Here is a 14,935-nt window from a genome sequence, read left to right as displayed (position 1 = left end):
CCAGTCAATTCCTTTTTTCTCAGAATGTACCCGACTGTTGATTTTGATACTCCAAGCATGTCTGCTATCTCTGATGGATTTTTTCTTTTTTTTCAGCCTCAGGATGTTCTGCTTCACCTCAATTGAGAGTTCCTTAGACCGCATGTTGTCTGGTCACAGCAACAGCTTCCAAATGCAAAACCACACACCTGTAATCAACCCCAGACCTTTTAACTACTTCATTGATTACAGGTTAACGAGGGAGACGCCTTCAGAGTTAATTGCAGCCCTTAGAGTCCCTTGTCCAATTACTTTTGGTCCCTTGAAAAAGAGGAGGCTATGCATTACAGAGCTATGATTCCTAAACCCTTTCTCCGATTTGGATGTGAAAACTCTCATATTGCAGCTGGGAGTGTGCACTTTCAGCCCATATTATATATATATAATTGTATTTCTGAACATGTTTTTGTAAACAGCTAAAATAACAAAACCTGTGTCACTGTCCAAATATTTCTGGCCCTGACTGTATTTGTATGTTTAACATGGAAATTTATTGATTTAGCCTTAAAATACTGGGGGAAAAAATGTTTATTAATTGGTTATTGTATAGCTGTTTTACTATGTCATAACTTATGTTTTTCAATAGAGAAATAAAAGTTTTATGTGTAATTTATTATTTTACAGTAATGCATATTACCATAATGTAAATGTTAGGCACTGTAATCTTTATTTGATTTGGCACTACAGATAGAAAAGGGATTCATTAAATCCAGTGCTAAAAAAGCTGCGCAAAACTGTGACTTTTTCCAGTTTTATACTGCCTTTGACACTTTTCTTTTTTAAAGAAATTGAGGTTAGAAGGATTGGTAAAGTAAACAACACTTCTGCAGCTTTAAATTAAGACTGGTACATGAAACCCCAATCATAAGTTCCCTATTACTGCAGTCATCATGCATATTGTCATCTATATATTTCATCCTGTAAGTAATATAGTAGTGTAATCGTGAAACGAGACTTGCTTAGCCTACTTTTAGTCTGAATAAATATGGAAGACCATACTGGCTCTTCAATATGCCTTAGTTACAGCAAAGTGATACCTTCTGTGTTTTTTGTTTGTTGTTTTTTTTTTTTTTTACAGAAATGTAAACAATTTATTATAAAAATTATGTACGTATTTATTATAAAAAATATGTACATTGGAGAAAAAAAAGTTCTATTTTATTTGTTTTAAGTGAGTTATTTATTTTTCCCATTTTAAATTTTATTGATTTTTTTTCAGCAAGAGAAATTAAGTCAGCAAATCAACAAAATCAGGATGTAGTGAAAAACGTAATCCTTAACATGATGTAGATATATGTGGTCTCTGCTTAAATATGCTTGTTAGCATTATATGTATCATAAAACACCGTTTTGACTTGGAATAGGGTGTATGTGTGTATATATATGTCTCTCTCTCTCTCTCTCTCTCTCTCTTATATATATATATATATATATATATATATATATATATATAATATTGAGAAGTATGAGAAGTTTAGAAAAAGGGTGGAGGACGGTGAAAAAGGAGGTTAAACAATTTAGTATTCAGGGACCATGGGGGACTGGTCGTTTCACAAGGTAGCATGTGTTACATTGGTTGTAATAGTGGACTTCAATGCAAAGAAAGAACTTATGGACCTCAAAATAGTCTGTTAGGCTATGTGCGCACAGTGCGTTTTTCGCGGCGTTTTTGCGCGTTTTTCGGGTGCGTTTTTGGCCTCAAAACTGCATGACTTTGCTTCCCCAGCAAAGTCTATGAGTTTTCATTTTTGCTGTCCGCACACAACTTTTTTTTTATGCTGCGTTTTTGAGCTTGAAAAAAAAATGGACATGTCAATTCTTTCCTGCGTTTTTCTGCGTTTTCCTCCCATGCAATGCATTGGAAAAACGCAGCAAAACGCAGAGATCAAAAACGCAGCAAAACGCAGCCAAAAACGCACCAAATCGCGATAAAAACGCATGCGTTTTTTGATGCGTTTTTTCGAAGCGGGGGCATTTTTGTGCGTTTTTAGCGACCAAAAACGCAGCGTCAAAAAAATGCAGTGTGTGAACTTAGCCTTAAAATGGTGAAGAGAGAAAGGCTTCCCAGTGAAACCATTTAGAAGCAGTTATGTTAATTTATGCCTGTGTTTCAGCGATCAGTTTTTCCATATGATAGCTTCTGTGTTTTATGATTAGCACAGAATAAATTCATCACAGTGGATTAGGTCAAAAATTGCCTCATTAGCGCTCTAATTCTAATACATGGCCATGTACTTTTACAACACATTATAAAATAAATCATCCTTTTGTACAGTTGGTTAACTGGTTTGTAAAAGTAATGTCACATACAGTGGGGGAAAAAAAAGGTATGTATTCAGCCTCCAATTGTGCAAGTTCTCCCACCTAAACAGATGAGAGAGGCCTGTAATTGACATCATAGGTAGACCACAACTTTGAGAGACAAAATCAGAAAACAAATCCAGAAAATCACCGCGTCTTATTTGGCAAGATTTGTTTTTCAAATTATGGTGGAAAATAAGTATTTAGTCATCTAAAAACATGGCAGGTTCTCACAGACCTGTAACTACTCCTTTAAGAGGCTCCCCTGTCCTCCAATGATTACCTGTAGTAATGGCACCAGTTTGAACTTGTTATCAGTATAAAAGAAACCTGTCCACAACCTCAGACAGTCACACTCCAAACTCCACTATCGTGAAGACCAAAGAGCTGTTGAAGGACACCAGAAACAAAATTGTAGCCCTGCACCAGGCTGGAAGACTGATTCTGCAATAGACAAGCAGCTTGGTGTGATGAAATCAACTGTGGGAGCAATAATAAGAAAATGGAAACATACAAGACCACTGGGTCAAAATGATCACAAGAACGATGAGCAAAAATCACAAAACATGGGGGGACCTAGTGAATGACCTCCACAGACTTAGGGCCACTGTAACAAAGACTACCATCAGTAATACACTACACCACCAGGGATTCAGATACTGCAGTGCCAGACATGTTCCCCTGCTTCATGCTGCATCATGCTTTTCGGCTGTTTCTCTGCAAAGGGACCAGGATGACTGATCCGTGTACATGAAAGAATGAATGGGGCCATGTATCGTGAGATTTTGAGTGCATACCTCTTTCCATCAGCAAGGGCATTGAAACGTGGCTGGATATTTCAGCATGATAATGATCCCAAGCACACTGGCAGGGCAACAAAGGAGTGGCTTCGTAAGATGCATATGAAGGTCCTGGAGTGGCCTAGCCATTCTCCAGATCTCAGCCCCATAGAAAGCCTTTGGAGGGAGTTGAAAGTCCGTGTTGCCCAGTGACAGGCCTAAAACATCACTGCTCTAGAGGAGATCTGAATTGAGGAATGGACCAACATACCACCAACAGTGTGCGCCAACCTTATGAAGACTTACTGAAAAGGTTTGACCTCTGTCATTGCCCACAAAGGATATATAACAAATTATTGAGATGCACTTTTGTTATTGACCAATACCTATTTTCCACCATAATTTGCAAAACGAATCTTACCAAATCAGACGCGGTGATTTTCTGGATTTGTTTTCTCATTTTGTCTCTCATAGTTGTAGTCTACCTATGACGTCAATTACAGGCCTCTCTCACCTTTTTAAGTGGGAGAACTTGCACAATTGGTGGCTGACTAAATAATTTTTTTTCCCCACCCTATGCCCTCTTCCTCAGCATGACTCCCACCTGTTGTATTACTAAAGACAGTCTGGTTTCACCGGCTATAGTTTACCTTTACAATGCCAGAAATCTGGTGTAATGCATTAATAAATCTCTACTAATGTATATACAATACTTCATTCTACAGTTTGCTTGGTATTTAAATCAGAATTGGACTGATGTTTATACATGTATAATGGTTTCATCTTTATGTATTAACTCTACAGGTCAATGGCAAATGTATTTGTAAGCACAATACAGCAGGACCTCACTGTGAGCAGTGTGCGCCCCTTTATAATGACCGGGCGTGGAAAGCAGCAAATGGTAAAACAGGAGAACCTAATATGTGTGAAAGTAAGTAAATGACCCATTTCTGAGTTAAAATGTGGTATTTGTCCTATTATGAAGTGTTGATAACTATTCTGTGGTCTTCAGATCACTAACTATTATTTTTGGACAGTGTTATATTGTGAGATATGTAAACTGTGCTGTTTAAAAATGGTAACATCCATCTTGACTGTTGTGCCCCTTAGTGACCAATACATCTTTTTCCTGTCGTTTACATTTTTATTTCAGAAATAGTACACATAACATATATTACAAAGTTGCTTAATTTTATCAGACAACTTTGCTTCTTTCTCTGCCAGAATTGATCAGTCATTATTAAAATTCTCATTTCTCAGGAAAGTCTGTTTTCATTGAAGACTTTCCATTACCGAGATAGGAGATGGCAGCTGTTACTGATGAGATTCTATGTAGATAGAAGAGGGAGGAGCTGTGCCTCTAGCTCCTCCCTTTGTCTCTAGCTCTACCCAGACGTCCTCATCTCTCTACATAGAATCTCATCAGTAACACCACACCTGCCATCTCCTATCTCAGTAATGGGAAAGTGTTCACTTAATACAGATTTTACCTCAGAAGTGAGAATTTTGATAATGACTGATCAATCCTGGCAGAGAAAGAAGCAAATTTGTCTGCTGAGATATATTACAAAGTTGCTTATTTTCATGTGTACTATTGATTTATGTAATAAAAATGAAAACCGTTACATGGTTTCAAATTGTATGATCCATTTTAGAATGCTACCCTTGTGAAAATGAAAAAAAAAATTGGGGTTAAAGTAACATTTTTGTGGTAAAAATGTATTTTTACAGTTTCATGGCTCAATAGTAGTAAATTCTGTGAAACACATGTGGGCTCAAGGTGCTCGCTTTACTTTCGATAAATTACTGAAGGTGTGTAGTTTCTAAAATGGGGTTACTTGTGGGGAATCTCCACTATTTAGGCACATCTGGGGCTTTGCAAATGCGACATGGCATCCGCTATCTATTCCAGCCAATTTTTCTTTCCAAAATTCAAATGGTGCTCCTTCCCTTCCGAGCCCTGTCGCGCTCCCAGACAGTAGTTATCTACCACATATTAGGTATCCCTGTACTCAGGAAATTGCACAACATAAAGTTAGATTTTCTTGATTTCCTTCCGCATTGCTTTAATTCCTGTGAAGCACCTAAAGAGTTAATAAACTTGTTGAATGTGGTTTTGAGAACCTTGAGGGGTTCAGTTTGGTGTTACTCTTCGGTTATATAGTCACTTCAAATGTGATGTGGTCTCTAAAAAAAAAAAATAGGTTTTGTAAATTTGGTTGGTGAAAACAGGCTTGGGAGTGAAGGGCTTACTGCATTTTAATTCTACACTCTGTATATCTTCTTTAATAAACAAACCTAATTCAAGAACTAAAGGCTCCCATACACATTACACTAATACCAACTGAACCTGCTAATTTTGATAGGTTCAGTCGACAGTCTAGTGTGTATAGGGGCCCCAGCCGACTGAATGTCAGGGAAGATGTTGATCGGGCATGTCCAAGTTTGGACTGCTTATCACATTATTTTCCAAGAAATAAGCCACTGACTGACATGTCAGTCAGCGGCTTTCTAATGTTGAACACAGGTGCAAAATGAGTGCTCCTGTGTATGGGAGAGTCGGCTGAAGCATTGTTTGGCTGACCGTTATCTACTGTGTATGAACTGCTTTGGACTCTGTTTGATCCTTTGTACAACCTTAAGCGAGCTTTACACGCTATGAGATCGCTACAGCGATCTCGTTGGGGTCACGGATTTTGTGACGCACATCCGGCCGCTGTAGCGATCTCGTTGTGTGTGACTCCTAGGAGCGATTTTGGATCGTTGCAAAAGCGTCCAAAATCGCTCCTCGTTGACATGGGGTCCATTCTCAAATATCGCTGCTGTCGCATGGGCGAAGTTGATCCTCATCCCTGCGGCAGCACACATCGCTACGTGTGACTCCGCAGGAACGAGGAACCTCTCCTTACCTGCCACACGCCAGCAATGAGGAAGGAAGGAGGTGGGCGGGATGTTATGTCCCGCTCATCTCCGCCCCTCCGCTTTGATTGGCCGGCCGCTTGGTGACGTCGCTGTGATGCCGAACGTCCCTCCCCCTTGAGGGAGGGATTGTTCAGCAGTCACAGCGCCGACGCCGACCAGGGAGCTGCGTGTGACGCTGCCGTAGCGATAATGTTCGCTGCAGCAGTGATCACCAAATATCGGCATAACGATAGGGGCGGGTGCTATCACGCTCGCCATCGCTAGCATCGGCTAGCGATGTCGCAGCGTGTAAAGCCCACTTTAGGCATGTTTTATTTATAAGCTTGTAGATGCACATTGTGATATCTGAGACTACAGCTCCACAACAATCAATAAAAATCCAGTGAATGTCTACATATACTCTTGTGGGAAGTGTGTTTTTTTGTTTGTTTGGGGTTTTTTTTTTTTTCAAATTATTTGCCGTTGATTATTATATGAATTTGAAAACCAGTAATACGGTTTATGATTGAACCAGGAAAATTAGTTGCTAAATTTTAGTAAAAGGTTTGAACTGTAAAGTGCTATGGAATATGTTGGCACTATATAAATAAATAAAAGTGATTTATTATATTATACAGCAATTGAAATAAGTATTGAACACATCACCAATTTTCAAAGTAAATATATTTCCAAAGGTGCTATTGAAGTCAATTTCTCACCAGATGTCAGTAACATCTCTTATAAGGCAAAGAAATCAAACCATAGATGTTTAGAAATTTAGTGATTTGTAATAATGAAAAATGACACAGAAAAAGTATTCAACAAACTCACTTAAATATCTTGTTGTATACAAAACCCTTTGTCGGTGATGACAGCTTCAAGATGCTTCCTGTATTGTGAAACTAGTCGCATGCATTGCTCAGGTGTGGTTTTGTCCATTCTTCCACACAAACACTCTTTAAATCCTGAATGTCCCATGGGCTCCTACTATGAGCTTTAGTTCCTTCCATAAATTTTCTATTGGATTCAGGTCAGGTGATTGGCTGGTCTACTCTAGCAGCTTTATTTTTTTTTTCCTCTGAAATCAATTGAGCGTTTCCTTGGCTGTATGTTTAGGATCATTGTCTTGCTGAAATGTCCACACTCATTTCATCCTCATCATCCTGGTAGATGGCAGCAGATTTTTATCAAGAATGTCTTGGTACATTTGTCCATTCATCCTTCCATCAATTGTTTTAAGTTTGCCAGTGCTGTATGTTGAAAAACAGCAACACACCATGATTTTCCCACTTCCAAATTTCACTGTTGGCATGTTGTTTTTGGGGGTGATATGTAGTGCCTTTTGGTTTCCAAACAATGTGTGTATTATGGCATCCAAAGAGTTCAATTTTGGTCTCATCTGACCAGACTATATTACTCTCAGTATTTCACAGGTTTGTGTAAATGTTGTTCAGCAATCTTTAAATGCACTTGAACATGCTTTTTGTTCAGCAACGGGGTCTTGATAGGTGAGCACACTTACAGGCCATGAAGTTTGAGTGCATTACTTATTTTCTTTTAAACAATTGTACCTGCTCATTACAGGTCTTTCTGTAGCTCTCCAAAGGTAGTCTTTGGCTTCTTTTGGATCTTCTGATAATTTTACTCTGTCTGAAACCTTGTGGGGAGCACCTGGTAATGGCCGGTTTATGGTGAAATTATGTTCTTTTTACTTCCAAATTATGGCCCAAACTGTGCTCACTGGAACTTTCAGTAGTTTAAAAATTTTTCTTTAATCCATGCTATCAGTATGTTTTGCAACAATAAGGTTGCAAAAGTCTTGATCCCGCTCATTGGTTTAACCCATCATGAGATGTTTTTTGGGTGCCATTTTGGTAATGAGACACCTGTTTTTAGGCCATTAGCTGAATTTGTTGATATTTTTCACTAAGTGGCAGGATTGCATTCTAATTACAGATAGATTTCAGCTGGTGTCACAATGTACCATGGCTTTTTGCACCTCTTTCTTCATATAGTCAATACTTTTTTCCTTGTGCCATTTCTTACTATTACACACACAACTTAATTTATGGATATCTATGGTTTGATTTCTTTCCCTGTGTGGATTGGATGGGTTATTACTGACATGCGGTGAGAATTTCATATAAGTAGCACCTTTAGAAATATATTAACTTAGAAAAAAGGGGACATGTTCAATACTTATGTCACACGTTGTATAGAAAAGTTACTTTAGTAAGTAAAGTAATAATTTCTGTATACTTTACAATGTACTTTTTTTCACTTACATCTATTTTTTTTAGATGTTTTGTAACATCCATATTACACTAACAGCAGTGATGTTACTATAGTGATCATATTAGATAGTAATGCCCAGGTATGGAAGATGCTTTTTGTAATTATCATGTAATAACTACATCTGTACCTGGTTTTTCCTGATTAGTCAAAAAATTCAGAAAGATTCCCCACCTTTTCTTGACATATTTTGGACTCATGCGCATGACTATTTCTGCGATCTGAGTTCCATCTGTTAATAAAATGGACAACACTCGGACCAATGTTATTCAATTGCAGATGAGCGATTTGGTTTTTTTTCACTGACCAATTTGACATGTGAATAAATATCACAGGATCCGAGCATCAAAAGGCAGTCGCCCATCAAGTGGCAATCGCCCATTCAATTCTGTGCGGGAAAAAATGGACCACAGTCACATGACATCTGAGTGCAGGTCGATTTTCACAAATGTACAGAATGAGGAAGGTGGAGAAACATTTTTTTTTTTTTTTTTTTCATTTCCATCTTTGAGAAATTCCTGAAACTCTGAGTAGAGTGTGATTAGCGTAATCGGACCATTTTTCTCTGATAGAGAGAAAACTGTTATGTACACCTACCCTGACTCCTATCACAGTGTGTATAGCTGCTGTGTACCCAGTCCTTTATTAACTATCCTCTCCTTTTGTCGTTGATAGAGTGCAAATGTAACGATCATGCTGACAGCTGTCGTTTTGACATGGATGTGTGGCTGGCATCAGGCAACCGAAGTGGAGGGGCATGCAATAACTGTCAGCACAATACAGAAGGGATACACTGCGAGAAGTGTAAGCCAGGATTCTTCCGAGATTTAAAGATCCCATTCTCCGCACCAGATGCCTGCAAAGGTACAGCAAATAGTATTTTATTGTATGCATGAGTAAGTAGAACACTAAAGGGGGCTTTACACGCTATGACCTCGCTAATGCGAACTCGTTGGGGTCACAGAATTGAGGACGCACATCCGGCCGCAAAAATGTGCAAAATCGCTCATCGGTGACACGGGGGTCCATTCTCAAATATCATTACTGCAGCAGTAACGAGGTTGTTCCTCGTTCCTGCGGAGCACACATCGCTCCGTGTGACACCGCAGGAACGAGGAAGCTGTCCTTACCTGCCTCCAGGCCGCTATGCGGAAGGAAGGAGGTGGGCGGGATGTTATGTCCCGCTCATCTCCGCCCCTCCGCTTCTATTGGGTGGCCGCTCAGTGACGTCCCTGTGACGCCGCACGGACCGCCCCCTTAGAAAGGAGGCGGTTCGCCGGTCACAGCGACGTCGCCGGGCAGGTATGTGTGACGGGTCTGGGCGATGTTGTGCGGCACGGGCAGCGATTTGCCCGTGTCGCACAACAGATGGTGGCGGGCACGCACACTAGCGATATCGGGACCGATCTCGCAGTGTGTAAAGCGGCCTTAAGGCAACATTCACACATTCAGTATTTGGTCAGTTCAGTTTTTTACCTCAGTATTTATAAGCCAAAATCAGGAATGGAACCATCAGAAGAAAAGTATAATAGACATACAAGCATCACTTCTTTTCTTTCTTACCCACTCCTGGTTTTGGCTTACAAATTCTGATGTAAAATACTGAATGTGTGAATGTGGACTAAAAGTTCTTCAAATCCTCTGTGCTGTCCAACTCACACTGATACAGTTCTCATTGTGGATATGCTTCAATCCAGCTGTCATTTGTAAAATAAACCTTGTGAAAGCTATATCTAGTTGCATGTGTCTAATTCATTGTTAATCTAATTTATGATAATTTGGCCCTAAGGCCATTGGTGTGTTTTGGTCTGTCTTTTGCATCCAGTGTTTGTAATGCTAAGATTTTTTTTCTGGATGGAGAATATGCTCCATTTTACAGTACCAGCAGCGTGCATGGGATTTTAAAAAATCTTACATTTTTTTTTTTATCTGCAAAAGATTTGCATTGCAATTTATACTGCGGACATTCACTGTTATAGCTGAAACTGCAGCAATAGCCACACAATTTAGGGCAAATATTGCTGCTGCAATTTGCTGTGATAATGCCGCCACAAATCCATCCAGTGTGCTGTACTCTAAAACCAGGAGTGCTACAATAACAAAGATCTAAGGGGAAAACTTTTCTCCTTGCGGAGACTGTCAAATTAATCTGGCTGTCAGTGGTGAGGAGTCTTATAGCTGCAATACTCCTCAAGAAAGGAGCATTGCAGCTATAAGGCTATGTGCGCACTAGGCCGTATTACCCGCGGATTTACCTGCGGATTTGCTGCGGAAATTTCTTGAGAAAGGTGTGAAATCTTTCTGCAGACATTTCCCAGCAAAACCTATAGGAACAAAAAATAGCTGTGCGCACGCTGCGGATTTTTCTTGAGAAAATGAGCATGTCCATTATTTTCCGCAGGTACCTGCGGTATACCCCCGGAATTTCACTCCATTCACTGTAATGTTATCGCGAAATTCCGGGGCTATACCGCAGGTAGCAAATGATGTGCGGTATACCCCCGGTATAGGCGCGATTTACCTGCGGTAATGCTCATCGCTCCCTGCGGTTTTGCAGGGACTGATGTCATTATGCCAGGAAGAGGAGGCGGAGTAGAGTAAACACAGACATCACACTCCCTGGACGCCGCACAGAAGCACTTCCATGTGACGTCCGGCGGGTGCCCGTGCAGTCTGTGTCCCTCTGCAGCCCCGCCGCTGCCTGCCCTGCAGTGTGTCAGTGTCTGCCCGCAATGTGTCAGTGTCTGCCCGCAGTATCAGCGGCTTGTCACCCTGCAGCACAGGCAGACACTGACAGTCAGCAGTGCGTGCAGCCGCGGGGATGCCGAGCGCTGTTGTCAGGAGGTGAGATGAGATCATTACCTGCTGTGACAATCTCCTGCCTGCTGACGTCACCGCGGTCACTGCTGTCTATGCCCATCTCGCGAGCGGCCCGAGACTGTCACTAGTGGTGACGTCACGGGCTCTCGCGATACTGCTGACAACGCGGCGGGCATAGAAGTCAGTGACAGCGCTGATGGCAGGACTGTAGGAGATCATCACAGCAGGTAATGATCTCATCTATCCTCCTGACAGCAGCGCTAGTCATCCCCTGCAGTGACCTGGGCTATTGATGTTAGCTCAGGTCACTGCATTGCTCTCCCAGCCAATGGGGAACATTCTGTTCTTCATGGACTGGGACAGTGACTATGGTATGGATCGCCGTGGGACGCCCCCCCCCCTCCTTATTGGATTACGCCGGACGTGGAATTGATTGTTCTTATCAATAAATTGGTGAAAGAGGGAATGTGGGGAGTGTTTTTTTTTTTTCAAATACAACTTTTTTGTTGTCTATTTTATATTTCTTACTGACTGGGTTTGTGATGTCAGGTATCTGATAGACGCATGACATCACTAACCCCAGGGCTTGATGCCAGGTGACATTACACATCTGGCATCAACCCCATATATTACCTCGTTTGCCACCGCACCAGGGCAACGGGATGAGTTGGGGCGAAGCGCCAGGATTGGCACGTCTAATGGATGCGCCACTTCTGGGGCGGCTGCAGCCTGCTACTTTTAGGCTGGGGAGTGTCCAATAACAGTGCACCTCCCTAGTCTGAGAATATCAGACCCCAGTTGTCCGCTTTACCTTGGCTGGTGATCCAATTTGGGAGGGACCCCACGTTTTTTGTTTTAAATTATTTAATGTAAAATAACAGCGTGGGGTGCCCTCTGTTTTTGATTACCAGCCAAGGTGAAGCTGCCAGCTGTGGTCTGCAGGCTGCAGCCGTCTGCTTTACCCTAGCTGGCTACAAAAATAGGGGGAACCCCACGTCATTTTTTTTTTTAATTATTTATTTTTTGGCTAAATACAAGGCTAGGCATATTAGATATAATAGAATGCAGGAATTCATAGTATATAACGATTATTAATAAATGACCAAAGTCACCATAACAGCATTACTAAAGAAAATTTGACTCAGTCTATAATTTCTATAGGATATCAATAAAGGCATCAATGCACATAATTGTTGAAAAAGTATGACAATTTATTTATTAAGCGTGACACATGAAGGACATGCACAGACATTAGTGATTTAAAAACAGCACAGCAGCAAATTGGGTGATGTGACAATGGATGGGGCTTGTTACATATTGCATATTGCACATGGGAGCTCTATAAGAAAAAGTACTGTGATATCAGCGATGAAGGATAAATGGAGACCTGTATACTGGTCTATAAGGGGTTAAATAACCTCTGACCACAGTGGATTGCAAATATATGACACATAAGAAAGCATCAGGGACTGGTCAATTAATAGATAATGATAACAGCTATCAAGCAGATAATTATAATGCCAGTTTTCCGACGAAGCCCGAAGCAATATGTAACAAGCCCCATCCATTGTCACATCACCCAATTTGCTGCTGTGTTGTTTTTAAATCACTAATGTCTGTGCATGTCCTTCATGTGTCACGCTTAATAAATAAATTGTCATACTTTCTCAACAATTATGTGCATTGATGCCTTTATTGATATCCTATAGAAATTATAGACGGAGTCAAATTTTCTTTAGTAATACAAGGCTAGGCACCCTTTAGTGCCACATGAAAGTCACTAAAGGGTGCCAGCTTAGAATATGCAGGGGGGTGGGACATTATATAGGTCTTTCTCATCTATCTATCTATCTCTCTATCTATCCATCTTTCCCTCTATCCATTATCTGTCTATCGATTATCTATCTATTATCTATATTATTTATTTCTGTTCAGCATAAAAAAACCGCAGGAACCAACCTGCGGAAAAACCGCGGCAAAATTGCGGCAAAAACGCATGCGTTTTTCCCGCGGATTTGGTGCGGTTTTTTACCTCCCAGAAGTTTCTCAAGAAATTTTCTTGAGAAAAATCACTTTTCTAGTGCGCACATAGCCTAAGACTTCTCACCACTGACAGCCAGATTGGTTTGTCAGTCTCCGCAAGGAGAAGAGCTTTCCCCTTAGACCCCAGTAGAGCTTCTCATACTGCCAGATCAGATCTCATACTTTGCACTGATGAGGGACAATCATCCCAAAACACTGTCTGCAAATTGAGGTTCTGATCTGGCATAAATCCTAGGTCATATGAAAAGGCTAGTTAAAGGGCCACTTTTGACTTTTGTGTGATTGCTACCTCCAATAGGTGGCACTAGAGTTCATCTCCTTCCTCCCTGAAGAGATAATTTGAACATTAACAAAGAATAATAAGAACAGAAAGATTTGTGCTCCATTTTCTTTTGAACCCACTGCTTCCAAATGTAGATTTTGAATGTACGGTATTTATTTTTATTAATTAACTTCTTTGTGTGCATGTTCTGTGATGGGAAAAAAAGGTAATCGAGCTGTGGCAATAAAACACTTGCGTTTTACTCTTAAGAAACAGAATAAGTAAACATTGGCAAAGGTTAGTCCATGTATAAAATACTGGGTTGTTCTTGTAGACTACCTCACATGTTGTGCAGTGTGCAGGTGTCTGGCACGCCTGCAGAAAGGTGGAAGAAAATGTTACTAGCATGAATAGTCAGGTGTTGGAGCCAAGGTAAACAGAGACAGAATACAGACGTGTTGGAAAGATTGCATAAGTTTTAAATAGCTCAGACCTTTCAAATAATGCATTGTAACTTTCCTAAGCTGGAAGTAATGCTTGGACTGAATTACCTAGTGCAAAGTTAATTGGTTACAATAACAACTGAAGTGAAATCATATCAGAGGACACATGTTGAAATGATTTCTTTTTAATCTGTACACAATTAAATTGGTATTCTCCTCTTGTACATTTTAAAGGGAACCTGATTCAAGCTGATTGAACTGCAGACAACAGGAATCACAGCCTGGCTGAACGATTGCATAAAGTTACATGTGTCTTTAAAACGTTCTGATGTTTCATTGAAAATATAGCTTGAAGATCATAGCTGGAGGCAAGACTTATCTAGCTTTCTGTTTGAGTAAAAAATGTATCTGACTATAATCATGCAGCCAGGTACTGATTCTGCATTTGGGCTGCGTGAATCGAATGATGTATAGCGGGCTCTACACACTACAATATATCTAACGATGTGTCGGCGGGGTCACGTCGTAAGTGACGCACATCCGGCATCGTTAGTGTTGTTGTAGCGTTTGAAACCTACGTGCGACTCAGATTGTACGATAAACCGTTGGTCGCATACACGTCGTTCAATTTCTAAAAATTGAACGTCCAGTTGTTCAATGTTCCCGAGGCAGCACACATCGCTCCGTGTGACACCCCCGGAACGATGAACACAGCTTACCTGCGTCCCGCGGCTCCCGCCGGCTGTGCGGAAGGAAGGAGGTGGGCAGGATGTTTACGTCCCGCTCATCTCCGCCCCTCCGCTTCTATTGGCCGGCTATCGTGTGACGTCGCTGTGACGCCGAACGTCCCTCCCACTCCACGAAGTGGATGTTCGCCGCCCACAGCGAGGTCGTATGGAAGGTAAGTACGTGTGACGGGGGTTACTCGTATGTGCGACACGGGCAACAAATTGCTCGAGCCGCACAATCGATGGGGGCGGGTGCGATCGCATACGAGATCGCATAGGAAATTGAAACGTGTAAAGCAGCGTTATTCGCTTTAAGGCATATATATA

At 41.0% G+C, this 14,935-nt stretch overlaps 1 protein-coding gene across 1 annotated transcript in view; it reads left to right on the top strand.

Annotated features, from left to right (window-relative positions):
- Nucleotides 1-14,935, top strand: part of NTN4 (netrin 4) — a 313,859-nt gene that overhangs the window by 207,305 nt on the left and 91,619 nt on the right. Inside the window, exons 4-5 of the mRNA XM_075344817.1 lie at nt 3,924-4,050; nt 8,988-9,176. Coding sequence (XP_075200932.1) covers nt 3,924-4,050; nt 8,988-9,176 — 316 coding nt within the window. The remainder of the gene's footprint in view (nt 1-3,923; nt 4,051-8,987; nt 9,177-14,935) is intronic.

This window comes from Anomaloglossus baeobatrachus, chromosome 4 (assembly GCF_048569485.1).
Source record: "Anomaloglossus baeobatrachus isolate aAnoBae1 chromosome 4, aAnoBae1.hap1, whole genome shotgun sequence".
NCBI lineage: Eukaryota > Metazoa > Chordata > Amphibia > Anura > Aromobatidae > Anomaloglossus > Anomaloglossus baeobatrachus.
The sequence above is the reverse complement of the archived record's forward strand: the minus strand, read 5'-3'. Positions and strand labels throughout refer to the sequence as shown.